This window comes from Hemitrygon akajei, chromosome 11 (genome assembly GCF_048418815.1).
Source record: "Hemitrygon akajei chromosome 11, sHemAka1.3, whole genome shotgun sequence".
NCBI lineage: Eukaryota > Metazoa > Chordata > Chondrichthyes > Myliobatiformes > Dasyatidae > Hemitrygon > Hemitrygon akajei.
The window spans coordinates 9,807,013-9,825,568 of record NC_133134.1 but is presented as its reverse complement, the minus strand read 5'-3'; the positions used below and the strand labels follow the sequence as shown (position 1 = coordinate 9,825,568).

Genomic DNA, 18,556 nt, shown 5'->3' with positions numbered 1-18,556 from the left:
TAACTGGAGGGTATTCAGGTTCAAAAGAGGAGTATAAGCTGTCAGGTCTCATAACATTTAAAATGTCAGTATTGTGACTATTTGTGATGGTGCTTTATCCCTTTTAGGCTTAAAATAGCAACTGATGGCATACCATGTTTTAAATAAGTATATAAATCTGGCTTAGAATGTGAAGCTTGTACAATCATCCAGATCTTTTTGTATAATTTGCTGACCTGTTTGAGTGAATATAATTGTTCAAATGTACAATTAAAGGTTAGCCAGGCTTCTGGCTTTTGGTGAGTATTAAGTAAAATTCTGTTTTTATCTCGTGGGATACCAGGTGTTTTGTAGATTTCAATTAGTGATTCCTTTTTTCCTTTGAATGTAGAAAACTGGTAGTCACGCTGATGATTTATCTAGGATCCCTGTAATTAGGGCTCTTTAGAATGACTGAATAGGTTAAGTTCAATTTTAATGTCTGGCTTCTGCAAGGGGTGGGATTGGTGTAGGAGAGTTTCCATTATGTAATTTTGATCTTTTTTTTCCATGTGAACACAAGCTAGTGCACTTGAAGCATCATGTAAATTTAATTCATTCGCTTTTAATAGTTTGAAGTATGCACATGACAGATCATTGGCCCAAAATGGTCTTCAAATACTTATTTATTTAGAGGATACACAGCACAGTAACAGGCCCAATGAGCCACACCCAATTACACCCATATGACCAATTAACCTACTAACCCGTTTGTCTTTTGAAAGTTGCGGGGGGGGGGGTATCAGAGGACCCAGAAGACACCCTCATGGTCATGGGGAGAATGTACAAACTCCTTACAGAGAGCGATGGAATTTAATCCAGGTTGTTGATGCTGTAATAGCATTACACTAACCGCTATGCTACCTGCTGCCCAGATAGATATCTTGCAGCAGCTATTGTGTTTATTTTCTAGTTTGGAATTTTTGAATGAAAAAATGGCAGCACAGTATTGTAGTGGTTAGCACAACGCTTTACAGCACAGGTGACCCGGGTACAATTCCCACCACTGCCTGTAAGGGGTTTGTATGTTCTCCCCATGTCCACATGGGTTTCCTCCCAGTGCTCTGGTTTCCTCCCACAATCCAAAGACATAGGTTAATTGGTCATTGTAAATTGTCCCATGATTAAACAGGATTAAATCGGGGGATTACTGGGCGGTGCAGCTCGAAGGCCCAGAAGGACCTATTCCACTCTGTATCTCAATAAATAAATGCTTATCTTTGAAAAGTAATGCTAGCTGTATTCTTTTTGCTGAGTTCTTGTCCAAAGTACTAAATAGCGCACCAGCAAGTCTCAAGTGCTCAAATGAAAATGAGAGATAACAAATATGGAAATGAGCAGATGCAATAACATTTTACATTTTCATTTTAAACAGGGTAGCACATTGAGGAAGCGCAAGATGTATGAAGAATTCCTGAGCAAGGTCTCCATTTTGGGTCAGTTGGCAACGATGTTTAACGTTAATCTCTGCCACACATGTAGCTTGTCTGAAGTGAAGGCTTCATACCTCGATATTTTGTTAAAGGTCCAAAAAAAAGCACTTTCCTGTGTCTGACCTCAAGTAGCCCTGCAGCACAACACAAGGAAAGTGAAATGGTTGACATTTTTGGTACTCTCTCATAGTTTGAACACCGTGAGTAGAATTTTGTGACTGAACTCTATCCCTCAAGGTATCTAATCCGATTTGAGCTTTTTAATGGAAATAATACATTTGTAATGGTTTCCTATGTGGATGGGTGGAAAATAGGGTGGTATCAAAATAACGTCATCTGTAATGTTTAGTTATAATCTAATTAAGTGTGAATTGGCACATGAGGAAGATGGTGTTGCATGCTTGTGTACTTTCACATGCGCTAAGCAAACTAAAATAAATAGATTTGAATGGATTGAGCATTTTCCTATTAATATTTTATAGTCATATCAGGAATACTTAAAAAAATTCTTAAGTTTTTCTTTTAATATGGCTAAGCCTAATTTTGTCATGTTCTTAATGTCCTTCAGTACTTAACTGGAAAAGGTTTAATCACTGCAGCTTCCAAAGGAAAGAGGTGCCACATGCCATGAAACATTGTTTATAATACCAGTAATACAGATCAAGAGAAGATAAGAAATTAATAATCTTAATTTGATTATTAGGGTTTATGTTAATGTTCTTAAGCTTCTGAAATTTAAAATATATATTTTCATACATATCTGTTGCAGTGATCTCTGGATACATGAAATAATTTTTCAGATATGGAAAAATAAGCAAAATATGGGTTTTACTTGATAAATTATCATTCAGGAACCTTTTACAAAAATACTGACTTTAACAGTGATAATAGCTTATTTTAGAATTTCTTGAAGTTCTAATTTTTTAAATGTTGCAGAGTTTTTAAATAGAATTTCTTTTTCTCTGACGGTCATTTGCAATATTTAAAATTTAAAGGACCCTCAAGTCTTTACTTAGCAATATGTACCCCTCAGTGTAAATGAATTAAATAGTATTAGGTTTTTAGGGTGTAATTCCTATGTAATTTAAATTCACATCAGTTTAAATATTTCTTTGACTTCAGTGGGGAAGAGTGCAAACAGGTATATGTAAAGGCATGCTGATTTCAATGTTAAACCACGTATGTAAGAATCCTGAAGTTGTAGTCAGTAACACAAAATAGTGACAGCAGCATTAGTAGTTGTGCTGTCATTTAAAAAAACTAAAACAAAATGCAGATGCTGTAATCTGAAATAAAAACAGAAAATATTGGAAGTACTCAGCAAGCTGGTCAGTATTTGTGTAACATTTTCAAGTTTGTTGATTACAAAACCATGTGGGACTGAGTAGTGATAGATAGATAGATAGATACTTTATTCATCCCCATGGGGAAATTCAACTTTTTTCCAATGTCCCATACACTTGTTGTAGCAAAACTAATTACATACAATACTTAACTCAGTAAAAAATATGATATGCATCTAAATCACTATCTCAAAAAGCATTAATAATAGCTTTTAAAAAGTTCTTAAGTCCTGGCGGTAGAATTGTAAAGCCTAATGGCATTGGGGAGTATTGACCTCTTCATCCTGTCTGAGGAGCATTGCATCGATAGTAACCTGTCGCTGAAACTGCTTCTCTGTCTCTGGATGGTGCTATGTAGAGGATGTTCAGAGTTATCCATAATTGACCGTAGCCTACTCAGCGCCCTTCGCTCAGCTACCGATGTTAAACTCTCCAGTACTTTGCCCACGACAGAGCCCGCCTTCCTTACCAGCTTATTAAGACGTGAGGCGTCCCTCTTCTTAATGCTTCCTCCCCAACACGCCACCACAAAGAAGAGGGCGCTCTCCACAACTGACCTATAGAACATCTTCAGCATCTCACTACAGACATTGAATGACGCCAACCTTCTTAGGAAGTACAGTCGACTCTGTGCCTTCCTGCACAAGGCATCTGTGTTGGCAGTCCAGTCTAGCTTCTCGTCTAACTGTACTCCCAGATACTTGTAGGTCTTAACCTGCTCCACACATTCTCCATTAATGATCACTGGCTCCATATGAGGCCTAGATCTCCTAAAGTCCACCACCATCTCCTTGGTCTTGGTGATATTGAGACGCAGGTAGTTTGAGTTGCACCATATCACAAAGTCCTGTATCAGTTTCCTATACTCCTCCTCCTGGATAAAGATGTAAGGAAACTCACATGTCAGGGGTAAGGTTTTTTTACACAGAGAGGTGAGTGCATGGAATGGGCTGCCAGTGACGGTGGTGGAGGCGGAAACGATAGGGTCTTTTAAGAGACTTCTGGATGTCTACATGGAGCTTAGAAAAGTAGAGGGCTATGGGTAAAGCCTAGATAGTTCTAAGGTAGGGACAGGTTTGGCACAGCTTTGTGGGCCGAAGGGCCTGTATTGTGCTGTATGTTTTCTATGTTTCTATCGGCAAACTGAATGGACAACAATATGGCAGGTAGAATATATGATGGAAAGGGGATGCTGTACGCTTCCTGAAGACTGATGTTCTGAGAATTTTGTAAATGGTCAGAAGTTGGGGAATGTTAAGACTTACAAGGACCTGTATGGCCTTGTAGAAGAGTCATTGGAAGTCATTGGCAGCCGCATTTTGACAGGAAGGCAGATAGTACTTGACCTCTTGTCTCTAGCAATTTTGGTTATCTTGGGAAAGTGGTGTGGAGATTAGCTTTATTTCTCACATATACAGTACTGTGCACGCACATTCACACACATATAGAGCTAGGTAGGCTAAGACATTTAAACTACTGCAGTAATTTTATGTATCATACTGTACTACTGCTGCAAAGAAAACATTTCATGGCATATGTGGGTGATGTTAAATCTGATTCTGATATGGGTCTCTAGTGGACTGAGAGTGGGAAGGGGGCAGGGAGAGGGGAATCATGGTTGGAAAAGGGGGAAGGGAGGGAGTGGAAAGCACCAGAGGGGCATTCTATACTGATCAGTAAACCAATTGTTTGGAATCAAGTTACCTTGCCTGGTATCTCAGGGCTGGGCATGACTGCACCTGTGCCTCCCTCTGGCCCTGGCACTCCTTTTCTGCCACCTGTCCCATGCCCCTTACATGGCAGTCCACCCTTACCATTCCCAACATCCTTTGCTCCCGCCAGATTTATAATTCGATCTCAGCTCCACATTGACAAATACAATACCGTGCAAAAGTCTTAGGCAGCTTAGCTATACATATGTGCCTAAAACTTCTTTGCAGTACTGTACATTGAAACATAAAAATGTATAGTGAAATGTGTCATTTGTGTCAGTGACTAACACAGTCCAAGAATGTGTCGAGGATAGCTTGCAAGTGTCACCACACTTTGGCGGCAGCATAGAGTGCCCACAGCTCACTAACCCAAATATGTACATCTTTGAACATAGAAGGAAACTGAAGCAACAGGAGGAAACCCATGCATCACGGGAGAACGTACAAACTCCTTACAGACAGCGATGGTAATTGAACCCTAGTCACTGAAGCTGTAAAGTGTTATGCTAACTGCTATGCTACTGTATGGTCTTCATTACAAAAGGGTTTCAGTACAAGAGTAAAGTTGTTCATCTACAATTATGCAAAGCCTTGGTAAAACTGCATCCTGAATATTGTGTACAATTTTGCTTTCTCTACCTGAATATGTATGGATCTGCTAGAGAGGAAGTGTAGTAATGCTTTGCCTGCCTAAGTTTTGGGATGGTTGGTCTGATATATGAGATAATGAGTAAGCAAGATCTTTATTCTCTGGTCTTAGGAAGAATGAGAGCTGGACTCATTGATGTCCAAAACTTACTGAAAATTAGGTGGAATAGATTATGGGAGGATTTTTCCCCGATTGAGGAATCGCAATCTAATGGCCACACCTTTAAAATAAGGAATAGGCTATTTTAAACTCAAGTGAGGAGAATTTGTTTTTCACTGTATTGGTGGTGTATCTTCAGAATTTTCTACCCTGGAGGACTGCATGGTTTTACTGATCACACTTGACAGAATTTTGGAAATTATAAGAATCCAGGGAGGATAGGGAAGAAAATGGTACTAGGGCAAATGGATCAGTCATGATCTTAGATCAAAAAGAGTAAATTTTTTACTGATTTTCTCTCTCTACACACTTGCTGGAGATTTCTGGCAATGTTTGTGGGAGTTTTGCTGTCATAATTATCACAAAATTCAAGCCAGTAATTTAAGATCCATTATCTGTTGGTCCATATTTATTTGTTTTATTTTACATTTAATAGAGTCTTTGGACAAATGGGAGCGCTTGACGGTAGCTGATGCACTGGAGCCTGTCCAATTTGAAGATGGGGAGAAAATTGTGGTCCAGGGTGAACCAGGCGATGACTTCTTCATTATCACAGAGGTAATATTTTGGGAAGAACTGCACCTAATGGCAAACTAAATTGAAACAAGTTTCCTCAAATTGATGGTTAACTTTGGATCTGTCAGAATAAACTGTATTGAGGTATAGCCTCAAAATAGAGAGCCATCCATTTAGACCAGAGATAAGGGGGAATTTCTTTAGCCAGAAAGTGGTGAGTCTGTAGATTTCATAGCCACCAATGGCTGTGCAGTCCAGGTCACTGGGTGCATTTAAGGTGGAGGTTGATAGTTCTTGATTAGACCAGGCATGAAAAGTTATGAGGAGAAGACAGAAGAATGGGGTTGAGAGGGAAATGAGCGACTCACTGGGCTGAATGGCCTAATTCTGTTCCTATGTCTTATAACATATAACCATATAACAATTACAGCACGGAAACAGGCTATCTCGGCCTTTCTAGTCTGTGCCGAACACTTATTCTCACCTAGTCCCACCTACCTGCACTCAGCCCATAACCCTCCATTCCTTTCCTGTCCATATACCTATCCAATTTTTTTTTTAATGACAAAATCGAACCTGCCTCTACCACTTCTACTGGAAGCTCATTCCACATAGCTACCACTCTCTGAGTAAAGAAGTTCCCCCTCGTGTTACCCCTAAACTTTTGTCCCTTAACTCTCAACTCATGTCCTTTTGTTTGAATCTCCCCTACTCTCAATGGAAAAAGCCTATCCACGTCAACTCTAACTATCCCCCTCATAATTTTAAATACCTCTAACAAGTCCCCCCTCAACCTTCTATGCTCCAAAGAATAAAGACCTAACTTGTTCAACCTTTCTCTGTAACTTAGGTGCTGAAACCCAGGTAACTTTCTAGTAAATCTCCTCTGTACTCTCTTTATTTTGTTGACATCTTTCCTATAATTCAGTGGCCAGAACTGTACACAATACTCCAAATTTGGCCTCACCAATGCCTTGTACAATTTTAATATTACATCCCAACTCCTAAACTCAATACTCTGATTTATAAAGGACAACATACCAAAAGCTTTCTTCACTACCCTATCCACATGAGATTCCACCTTCAGGGAACTATGCACCATTATTCCTAGATCACTCTGTTCTACTGCATTCCTCAGTGCCCTACCATTTACCATGTATGTCCTATTTTGATCAGTCTTACCAAAATGAAGCACCTCACACTTATCAGCATTAAACTCCATCTGCCATCTTTCAGCCCACTCTTCTAACTGGCCTAAATCTCTCTGCAAGCTTTGAAAACTACTTCATTATCTACAATGCCTCCTATCTTAGTATCATCTGCATACTTACTAATCCAATTTACCACCCCATCATCCGGATCATATGGTCTGAAATCAATGCAGTGGGCTATTTCAAAAGAACATTTTTTATATTTATTGCTGCTTACTTAAGTAACAGGCAGCATTTTATTCTAAAAGAGTCTTTAAGCTACTGATGTTAATTTTTCCATGTCCATACCTGCTATTTTTATAATTTGGAGGCTAATTTTAAATTAGTTCTACGTAATGGTTAGCTCATTAAAATGTAGAAGGTGAAGGGTGATCTGGAAGAAATCTTGCAGATTACAAAGAGTGACCTTTAAATGGGCTGCAAGAGGTGAGATGGCACAAGTTTAAGATGATCACTGAAGTAAAAGAAAGCTTGCAGAAGTTATTTCCACATACAATGATAAGAAATCATAATTCACAACTGCAAAACTCCTCTAATTGCAATAGTGTTTCAGATAGAAGTTTGGGCAACTACTTAAAGGTAAAAAAAGTATTCAAGTTTTTTAGTAATGACAAAAAATTTGAATTAAATACTTAAAAAAATAGAAGATAGGAGCAAGAGTAGGCTAGCTGGTCCCTCAAAGCTACACTGCCGTTTATTGCGATCGTGGCTGATCGGCCCCAAACCTCATCCCCTGTGCCAGTTCCCCACAGCCCTCAGTTACATGATCTTTTGAAAATTTATCTACTTCCTCCTTAAAAGCTTAGGTGATCTAGCTTCCACAACTATTTGGGTAATGAACTGTAGAAATCCAATTAAATCAAGTTCTAAAATTGGAGTAAGTTACTGGTGAGATTTTGTGTCACGTTGTCCAGTTTCTGCATTGTTATAATTTAATTTTTTTTATTGAATTGCTCTTAGTGACTCCTGCTCTGTGTTTGTTGGAAGCACATGAGGTTAGAGATGAAAACAGTAACTAACAACTTTAACCTGAAGCATCAGTTCTGCTTCCATTTCTATAAGTACTGTGTGACTTGCTGAGTGTTTACAATATTATTTCAGATTTAAGTACAAGAATGTTGCCAGGATTTGAGAACCAGAATGATTGGGAAAAGTTGAAGAGGTTAGGACTTCTTTTCTTGGAGCGTAGGAGAATGAGGGGAGATTTGATTGAGGTATACAAAATTATGTGGGGTATAGATAGGGTAAATACAAGGAAACTTTTTCCACTGGGATTGGATGAGGCTAAAACTAGAGGTCATAGATTCTGGGTGAAAAGTGAAACGATTAAAGGGATCACGAGGGGAAAGCTGATCCCCTGATAATGATAAGTGTGTGGAGCGAGCTACCAGCGGAAATAGTGGATAACGGTTTGATTTCTACATTTAAGAGAAATTTGGATAGGTACATGGATGGGAGGGGTATGGAGGGCTACGGTCCAGTGCAGGTCAATGGGACTAGACTGATTAATTGTTTGGCATAGACTGGATGGGTTAAAGGGCCTGTATGTGCTGTAATGTTCCAGAAACTGCTCTATTGTGATTTTGTTGGGCCATCAGCTTTGAAGAGCTCTCTGGTGTAACTCTTGCAGAGAAAACACTGATGTAGAATTGATGTACCAAGTGAGCTTAAGCTGTAACATTCAGTCGTTCATTACAGGGCTAAATAATGTGCCTATAGTGAAATGAAATGGAATACTATGTGAAATTTAGTTGTGTAACCACATGTCATGGAAACGTTACTTGATTTCCCAGGCATTCTGAATGTCTTTTCTGACGTAAGCACAGAAAACCTGAAAAGCAATTCAGAAAAGCAAAAGATGATATAATAGCTGTGGACCCAGATTAATGTGGGTTAACCACAATATTCCTTCCTTCTTGGAAGCCTCCAAAGAAGGGAATTGTTTTGCAAGATTTCTAACTGTGTTTTGGGACAATGTAACTGGGGAGCTCCTGATGGATGCAGTTACCTTCAACACGTTCCAGGCATATGCAAATCCTTCAGTCGCCAGTGAGTCTATGACTTTGCTGATAGGTATAGGCAGGCCTGCCTGTATTTAGTACATACCAATATTCAGGAATTGTTGCTAAGCGCATTAACAGTTCTGGAAATTGTTCATGTGTGAAAAAAAATACAGTGTACATTAGGCCCTTCCAGACATTCGAGCATGCAACCCCACAACCATGATTAACCCTAACCTAATCACGTGGCAATTCACAGCAATCCGTTAACCTACCCAGTACGTATTTGGACTGTGAGAGGGAACCAGATCACATGGGGCAAACGCATGCATTCTGTGGGGAAGAGTCTCCTTACAGAATGGCCCCGGAATTAAACTTCGAAATCTGGAAAGCCCTGAGCTGCAGTAGTGTTGTGCGAATCGCTACACTACCGTAAAGCCTAAGCTGTTCTCTAATCAGCAGATGGCACCCTGCTCTATTTTGTGGTTAAAATTAAAGTGTGATTGAGGTAATCTGGTTAAAGTGGTTCCTCGACTTCCTGTGGTTATTTCATAAGTATGTTCAGGTAGTGCCTAGGAGCTGATTCTCTCTCTAGTGTGTTGCACTACTTATGGATGCTTTATAAGGCATTGGACAGACCACACTTGGACTATTGTGAGGACTTTTGGGTCCCTTTTCTAAGAATGGATGTGCTGGCATTGGAGAGAGTCCAGAAGAGGTTCATGAAAGTGATCTGGGAATGAAAGGGTTAACGTATAAGGAGTGTTTGATGCCTGTGTGGGCCTGTGCTGCTGGAATTTAGAAGAATGAGGGGAGTATCTCATTGAAACCTATCAAATAGGGAAAGGCCTAGATAATGGATGGGGAGAGGATGTTTCCTGTAGTGGCTGAGTCCAGGATCAGCAGGTGCAGCCTCAGAATAGGCAATAGGTGCAGGAGTAGGCCATACGGCCCTTTGAGCCAGCACCAGCATTCACTGTGATCATGGCTGATCATCCGCAATCAGTACCTCGTTCCTGCCTTCTCTCCATATCCCTTGACTCCGCTATCTTTAGGAGCTCTAACTCTTTCTTGAAAGCATCCAGAGAATTGGCCTCCACTGCCTTCTGAGGCAGAGCATCCCACAGATCCACAACTCCCTGGGTGAAAAAGTTTCTCCTCAATTCCATTCTAAATGGCCTATCCCTTATTCTCAAACTGTGGCCTCTGGTTCTGGACTCCCCCCCAACATCGGAAACATGTTTCCTGCCTCTAGCGTGTCCAATCCCTTAGTAATCTTATATGTATCAATCAGATCCCCTCTCATTCTTCTAAATTCCAGTGTATACAAGCCCAATCGCTCCAATCTTTCAACATATGACAGTCCCGCCATCCCGGGAATTAACCTCGTGAACCTACACTGCACTCCCTCAATAGCAAGAATGTCCTTCCTCAAATTTGGTGACCAAAACTGCACACAATACTCCAGGTGTGGTCTCACCAGGGCCCTGTACAACTGCAGCAGGACCTCTTTGCTCCTATACTCAACTCCCCTTGTTACGAAGGCCAACATGCCATTAGCTTTCTTCACTGCCTGCTGTACCTGCATGCTTACTTTCAGAGACTGATGAACAAGGACACCTAGATCTTGTTGTACTTCCCCTTTTCCTAACTTGACACCATTCAGATAGTAATCTGCCTTCCTGTTCTTGCCACCAAAGTGGATAACCTCACTTTTATCCACATTAAACTGCATCTGCCATGCATCTGCCCACTCACCCAACCTGTCCAAGTCACCCTGCATTCTCATAACATCCTCCTCATATTTCACACTGCCACCCAGCTTTGTGTCATCTGCAAATTTGCTAATGTTACTTTTTAATCCTTTCATCTAAATCATTAATGTACATTGTAACTAGCTGTGGTCCCAGCACTGAGCCTTGTGGTACCCCACTAGTCACTACCTGTCATTCTGAAAGAGACCTGCTAGTCCCTGTTCTTTTGTTTCCTGTCTGCCAACCAATTTTCTATCCATCTAAGTACCCTACCCCCAATACCATGTGCTCTAATTTTGCCCATTAATCTCCTATGTGGGACCTTATCAAAGGCTTTCTGAAAGTCCAGGTACACTACATCCACGGGCTCTCCCTTGTCCATTTTCATAGTTACATCCTCAAAAAATTCCAGAAGATTAGTCAAGCATGATTTTCGTTTCGTAAATCCATGCTGACTCGAGCCAATCCTGTTACTGCTATCCAAATGTGCCGCTATTTCATCTTTTATAATTGACTCCAGCATCTTCCCCACCACTGATGTCAGGCTAACTGGTCTATAATTCTCTGTTTTCTCTCTCCCTCCTTTCTTAAAAACTGGGATAACATTAGCTACCCTCCAATCCACAGGAACTAATCTTGAATCTATCGAACATTGGAAAATGATTACCAATGCATCCACGATTTCTAGAGCCACCTCCTTAAGTACCCTGGGATGCAGACCGTCAAGCCCTGGGGATTTATCAGCCTTCAATCCCATCAGTCTAACCAACACTATTTTCTGCCTAATGTGAATTTCCTTCAGTTCCTCCATTACCCTAGGTCCTCTGGCCACTGTTATATCTGGGAGATTGTGTCTTCCCTAGTGAAGAGAGATCCAAAGTACCTGTTCAACTCATCTGCCATTTCCTTGTTCCCCATAATAAATTCACCCGTTTCTGTCTTCAAGGGCCCAAATTTGGTCTTTACTATTTTTTTTCTCTTCACATACCTAAAGAAGCTTTTACTATCCCTTTTTTTATATTCTTGGCTAGATTACCTTCGTACCTCATCTTTTCTCCCCGTATTGCCTATTTAGTTATCTTCTGTTGCTCTTTAAAAGTTTCCCAATCCTCTGGCTTCCCGCTCATCTTTGCTATGTTATACTTTTTCTCTTTTATTTTTATACTGTCCTTGACTTCCCTTGTTATCCACGGTCGTCCCTTACTGCCCTTAGAATCTTTCTTCCTCTTTGGAATGAACTGATGCTACATCTTCTATATTATTCCCAGAAATACCTGCCATTGATGTTCCACTGTCATCCCTGCTGGGGTATCTTTCCTGTCAACTTTGGCCAGCTCCTCCCTCATGGCTCCATAGTCCCCCTTTGTTCAACTGTAATACTGACACTTCCGATTTTCCTTTTTCCCTCTCAAATTATAGATTAAAACTTATCATATTATGGTCACTACCTCCTAATGGCCCCTTTACCTTGAGTTCCCTTATCAAATCTGGTTCATTACACAACACTAAATCCAGAATTGCCTTCTCCCTGGTAGGCTCTAGTACAAGCTGCTCTAAGAATCCATCTCGGAGGCACTCCACAAACTCCCTTTCTTGGGGTCCAGTACCAACCTGATATTCCCAGTCTACCTGTATGTTGAAATCCCCCATAACAACCGTAGCATTACCTTTGTGACATGCCAATTTTAATTCTTGATTCAACTAGCACCCTATATCCAGGCTACTGTTTGGGGGCCTGTAGATAACTCCCATTAGGGTCTTTTTGCCCTTACAATTTCTCAGTTCTATCCATACGGACTCTACATCTCCTGATTCTATGTCACCCCTTGCAAGGGACTGAATTTCATTCCTACCAACAAAGCCACCCACCCCCTCTGCCCACCTGTCTGTCCTTTCAATAGGACGTATACCCTTGAATATTCACTTCCCAACCCTGGTCCTCTTGCAGCCATGTCTCTGTTATTCCTACAACATCATACTTGCCAATTTCCAACTGAGCCTCAAGCTCATCCACTTTATTTCTTATACTTCATGCATTCGTATATAATACTTTTAATCCAGTACTCCCTTCACCTTTCACATCGATTCCTAATGCACTTGGCCATACTCTCCAATCCCTTCCTGAACTTTCTGCCCCATTAATTCTGTTGTCTTTCTTAACTTTTCTTATTCTCTCTTTCCCTTTAACTCCATCCTTATATTTCCAGTTCGCCTCCTCCCCCCCACTACTTAGTTTAAACACACCCGTGTAGCAGTGGCAAACCTGCCTGCCAGAATGCAGAATAGAAGGAAGTCCCTTTAAACAGAGATGAGAAGAAATTTATTTAACTTCAGAGTGATGAATCTGTGCAATTCATTGCCACAGATGGCTCTGGAGGCCAATCTTTGGGTATCTTTAAGGCGGAGGTTGATAGGTAAGGGTGTCAGAGGTTATGGGCAGAAGGCAGGAGAATGGGATTGAGAGGATTAATAAATCAGCCATGATGGAATAGATGGAGCAGACTAGATAGGCCAAATGGCCTAATTCATCTCTTGTGTGTAATCATCTCGTGGACACAATCCACTGAGATTTATGGTGTCTCTTCCTTTATCATTAGGTCTAAATCTCTCAATAACTGCATCTTTGGCTGGTTAATTTGTGAGGTGGCCTGTTCCGATCGTTGCTTACACAGGATTTCTGAAGCAAGGCTCTGAGTCTGTCAGTGCAATCTGAAAACCCTCTGCCTTGAGTGATCACAGGCCAGAGACTCCCAGCAGTGAGGGAATGTTGCATTACTAGCAACAGAGCAACAAATGCTGTATTTCCTAAAGACGACATTAAACATGTTCATTGCCAGGCAGTTTTGTTTCTGATTTCAGACCAGAATGTCCGTTTCAGGAGTCTGTTATAAGGGATGTGAATAATGTACCCTGTCCAATGTAGCCAACCGCACATAACAAGTGCTTTGATACTCAGTATGTTTGCTGGGGAGAGGATCTCAGATTTTTAAAATCCGTGTAAGAGGGGATTGGACTGCAATGCTATCTCAGATTTTTTTAATCCATCTAAGAGGGGATCTGATTGTAATGCCTCATCACAAAGACAGAATCTCCAACTCTGCAGCATTCCCGCGGTATTGTATTGAAGTACCAGCCAAATGTGCTCAAGTCTGTTGACCACGTCTTAAACCAAAAGCTTTCTGATTTGGAAGTGAGGGCCTTGCCACTGTCTTGTATTTGGAGTCAGTTCTGAATGCTATACAATATGGTTGTAATCCACACTTTATTATTCCAAGGCATAATTGTGGAATTTATTTTATTTGCTGCAGTAACCATACTGAAGGTTTAATTTGTCAACTAATATAAAAGTAAAAAATAGAATTTAAGACTTATTAATACTGAAGTTTTTTTAAAAAATCAATTTTTGCTGCATTTTTATCCAAAAGCCCTAAGCTTGCAGGGGAGACTTCTAGCCTGACTTTCTTGTTTGATCTTTGCTTGCCATTTTATTGATAAAAGGGATCTTTGTTAGTTTTTTGAATACTGCAGCTTAAAGACTGTTGCTACATTATGTACGTCAGGGTATGTGAACTTTCATTTTCATCATTTAAGAATATCATGAAGGCTAATGAATGGAGATACTTTAACTTCTAAGTTTTTCTTTCCTTAGTTACTGTTTAAGTAACAGTTACATCATTGGAGCAATAAAATACGCCTGCCAGGAGTTAAATTACTGAAGCTAATGGAGTGAGCTATTTAAAATCATGGAGGTTTTGAAATACTTGTTTCCCACTGTTGCATTCATTCACACTGTCGACATAAATTCAAACCTTCCCAAGCCAAGCAGATGTGGAATGCATCTATTCTGTTCCAAAACTCTGGAATTATCACATCTGAAATTTTTGAAATCCGAGTGAAGAACTGTCATCGCCATTTGAAGATTATTATTATGTACCAAGATGTTATGGCAAATAAGTTAGCATGACAGATGTAATGCCTTGTGCAGCTGAATTGTGGATTATACCATTATATAGCATATCCAATACCCAACATATGCACATTTTTTATGCTTATTGAGTTTGATATTTTGACAGAGATTTTGGAGATTGGGAAGTGTCTCTTTTTTTCAGATATGATTTATTGATGCTCCTGCTTAAATATTAGTCTTGTGTTCTTTTTCAGTCTAATGTTAATCAGATTTGGGCAAAGATCTCAAAGTAATTTGGACAATGTTGTGTAAGTGTGATATTTGGTGGCCAGAATGGCCACTTTTAGTGTGGTAGCCATGTCGTTCAAATTGAAACCAAAGATGACCAACAATTAAGCCAGGTGGGAAAACTTAACTTGAGCTTCACAGTAGAGTACTGACTGCCTGTGTGATGTATGTGTATATCGATTGTGGATGTACAGTTTGAGGAATTCAGCCAGTTGTGCATTGTGATTTTTTTGTGTGTTTTTGGAATGCACTTGGATTCTTTTCAGATTTTCTCTCCATCTGTGAAGCAACTCCAGGACCTTGTGTGAGTGACAAGTAATTCAGCAAAGAGGAGACTAGCAGTCCAGTATTTAGTAGTAAATCTGTTCTGTTGCCGAGGACAGACTTTTTGAATTTAAAGCTGAATTTCTATATTTAAAATGCTATTGATAGGAAGCAACTGTCAGAAATGTCACAGTATCTGTGTATCTATAAAAGTATATAACACCACTGGGAGCATAATGTCTCTTTTGATATTATGAGAATTTTTTAAAAATGAAGAATTGCATAGGATATGCAATACAGAAGTAGACCATTTGACCCGGCGAGTCCAAGCCAGAGTTTGTGCTCAACTGGAGCCTCCTCCTGTCTTTCTTCAGCTAAGTCTATTAGTGAATTGTTTTAATTCTTGTCTCCTCATACTTGAGAAACCTCCCCTTAAAGCATTAATATCTTTCACTTTAACCATCCTCCATGGTAGCAGGTTCCATATTCTCACTCTGTAATTGTACCTCAGTTTTCTTTTAGATTTTGTGGCGACTATCTTTTAGTTGTGACAGGGAGAAGGCAGGAGAATGGGGTTGAGAGGAATAATAAATCAGCCATGACCCAATGGTGGAGCAGACTCAATGGGCTGAAGGCCCATTCTTGTCAAAAGCTTTATACTTCTATAAACTTTTGAGATAACCCGTTTGCCCTATTTTCAGGAGGAAATTTATCTTTTTATCCTTTCCTATTTTGTGTACAATTTCTGGTACAATTTTTATAAATCTTCTCTGTATCATCCACTTCCTCTACATCCATCTGGTATGAAGGGACCATTGCACGGGATTGGAAAAGCTGCAGAAAGTTGTAAAATCTGTCAGCTCCATGAATAGCACTAGCCTCCACAGCACTGAAGACACCTTCAAAAGGCGATGCCTCAAAAAGGCAGCATCCACAATTAAGGACCCCCATTGTGCAGGATGTGCCCTCTTCTTATTGCTACTATTAGGGAGGAGATCCTGAAGACAACATATTGGAACAACTTCTTCCCTTCTGCCGTCAGATTACTGGATGGACAATGAACCCATACTACCTCAGTATTTTTTCCTCTCTTTTTGCACTACTTATTTAATTTTCTGTTTTATACTTATTGTAATTTATAACTTTTATTATTATGTACATATTTCAATGTACTGCTGTCACTGAACAAGTTTCATGACATACTGTATGCCAGTGATATTAACCCCGAATCTGTAACATAGTAAGGGAGACCACTCGTGCTTAATTGACCTTTAATGAAGGACATTTTCAGCCTATCATGTAGAACCTCTTAAAATCATTTAGTGGAAAGCAGATAACTGGTTTCCTATTTTACTTCTGTTTTTGGAATTCTTTGCCGTGTGACAATTGTGATATGTAGTAACTAATAGATATAAAATCTAAATGTATAATTACACAAACTTCATAGACCATTGGACAATTAGATACAGAAGCATATTTGGCCCACTGAGTGCTCCACTATTACAGCATGGCTGATCCTTTTTTCCTCTCAGCCCCAATCTCTTGCCTTCTCCCTGTATCCTTTAATGCCCTGCAATCAAAAATCTATCAACCTCTGCCTTAAATATATGTAAAGACTTGGCCTCCACAGCTGCAAGTGGCAACGATTTTGACAGATTCACCTCTCTCTGGCTAAATAAATTAATTGGTTAATTGTAAATTGTCCCGTGGTTAGGTTAGGGTTAATAGGATTTGTCGGAGGTTGCTGGGGTGGTGTGGCTTGAAGGGCTAAATATTTATTTATTGTTAAATAAGTAGATTGATAAATAAATACACACCCCCTTCACTCTGAGGCAACCTGTTCTAGATACCCACCACTCTCTGTGTAAAAAGAAATCTTACCTCACATATCTTTCCAGCTTATATACTTTGATAATAAATGTACTTTGAATCTTTAAACCTTTCCCCTCCATCTTAAAGCAATGTCATTGAGTGGAATTTGACAATTCCACTCTGGGGGTGGTGGCTGAAGGGGAGATTCTGACTATCTACCTTATCTGTAACTCTCATAATTTTCTAATCTTCAGTCAGGTGCCCCTCAGCCACCGACATTTTGGTAAAAACAATACAAGGATTTGTCCAACTCCTCCTTAAAACTCAAGTTCAAGTATATTGTCATTCATCTGCATGCATGTATACTGCCAAATGAAACAAGGTGCATAACATGATACATATAACTCACATGCAACACAAATAAAGCAATAGATAATAAAAATATATTCCAGAACTAATAAACTAATGACTTGATAGACCTCCTCAGCACCCCTTCCAAAGCCTCCACATCTTTCCTGTAATATGGTGGTCAGAACAGCACAAATGTGTTCTAATCAAACTTTTATACAGCTGCAACCTGATACTCAGTGCCCCACCATTGAAGCCAAGAATGCTGTAAGCTGCATCTACCAATCTATCTACTTGTATTTCTACTTTCAGAGAGCTGTGGACTTGCATGCCAAGATCCCTCTGTACATCAATGCTTCTGAGGTTTCTGCCATTTACTGTGTATCTTCTTGCATCACTGGTCACAGACCTCCAGTCAGAATACTCCTCCATGATTACCAACTGTCATGTGTGGCCAAACTAATCGTGAATCCCATCTACCAAATCATCATGGATTCCATTTGCCTTAACTGAATCGGAATTATTTTGGTCTTGTATCATTGTCTACTTTTTGTATATTTATCATTGAACATGACACTGGGACTAACTTTTTATGTCCTTGCCTGAAGAAGATATTATCAAAGTATGCATGCAGTGTACAACTCTGAGATTGACTTCTCTAGACAGCCACAAAACAAAGAAAACCATGGAAGCCGTTCAAAGAAAAACATCAAACCCCCCCGCCCCCCCATGCACAAAAGGAAACAAATATCAAACCTCTCCATGCAGAAAAAAAACCCAAATCATTCAACAAGAACATCAACCCCCACTCGTAAATGCAACAAGAGCATCAACCCCTCATCCCACACCAAAAAACAAATTGTGCAAACGGCAACAAAGAGCATCAACCCCACACCCCACGCACAAAAAGCAAACCGTGCATACGGCAACAAGAGCATCAACTACCCCCACGTGCAAAAAAACAAATTACACAAAAGGCAGCAAGGTTTTTTTATATCTTGGCCATAGGTCAATAGTTTATCTGAAAATAAAAGCCTGGGAAGTTTGCACTGTCTATTTGATTGCAAGCACTCCTGCCAGTTAAATTAAGTGTCTGAAAAGGTCTCTACTATCTGTATACACATGGCTGTGGCTAGGCATAG

General features: G+C 40.0%; 1 protein-coding gene across 3 annotated transcripts in view; it reads left to right on the top strand.

Moving 5' to 3' along the window:
• prkar1b (protein kinase, cAMP-dependent, regulatory, type I, beta) overlaps window positions 1-18,556 on the top strand; it is a 162,741-nt gene that overhangs the window by 125,426 nt on the left and 18,759 nt on the right. For all 3 annotated transcript variants that reach the window (XM_073060190.1, XM_073060188.1, XM_073060189.1), the window contains exons 8-9: window positions 1,394-1,454; window positions 5,751-5,872. In XM_073060190.1, coding sequence (XP_072916291.1) covers window positions 1,394-1,454; window positions 5,751-5,872 — 183 coding nt within the window. The remainder of the gene's footprint in view (window positions 1-1,393; window positions 1,455-5,750; window positions 5,873-18,556) is intronic.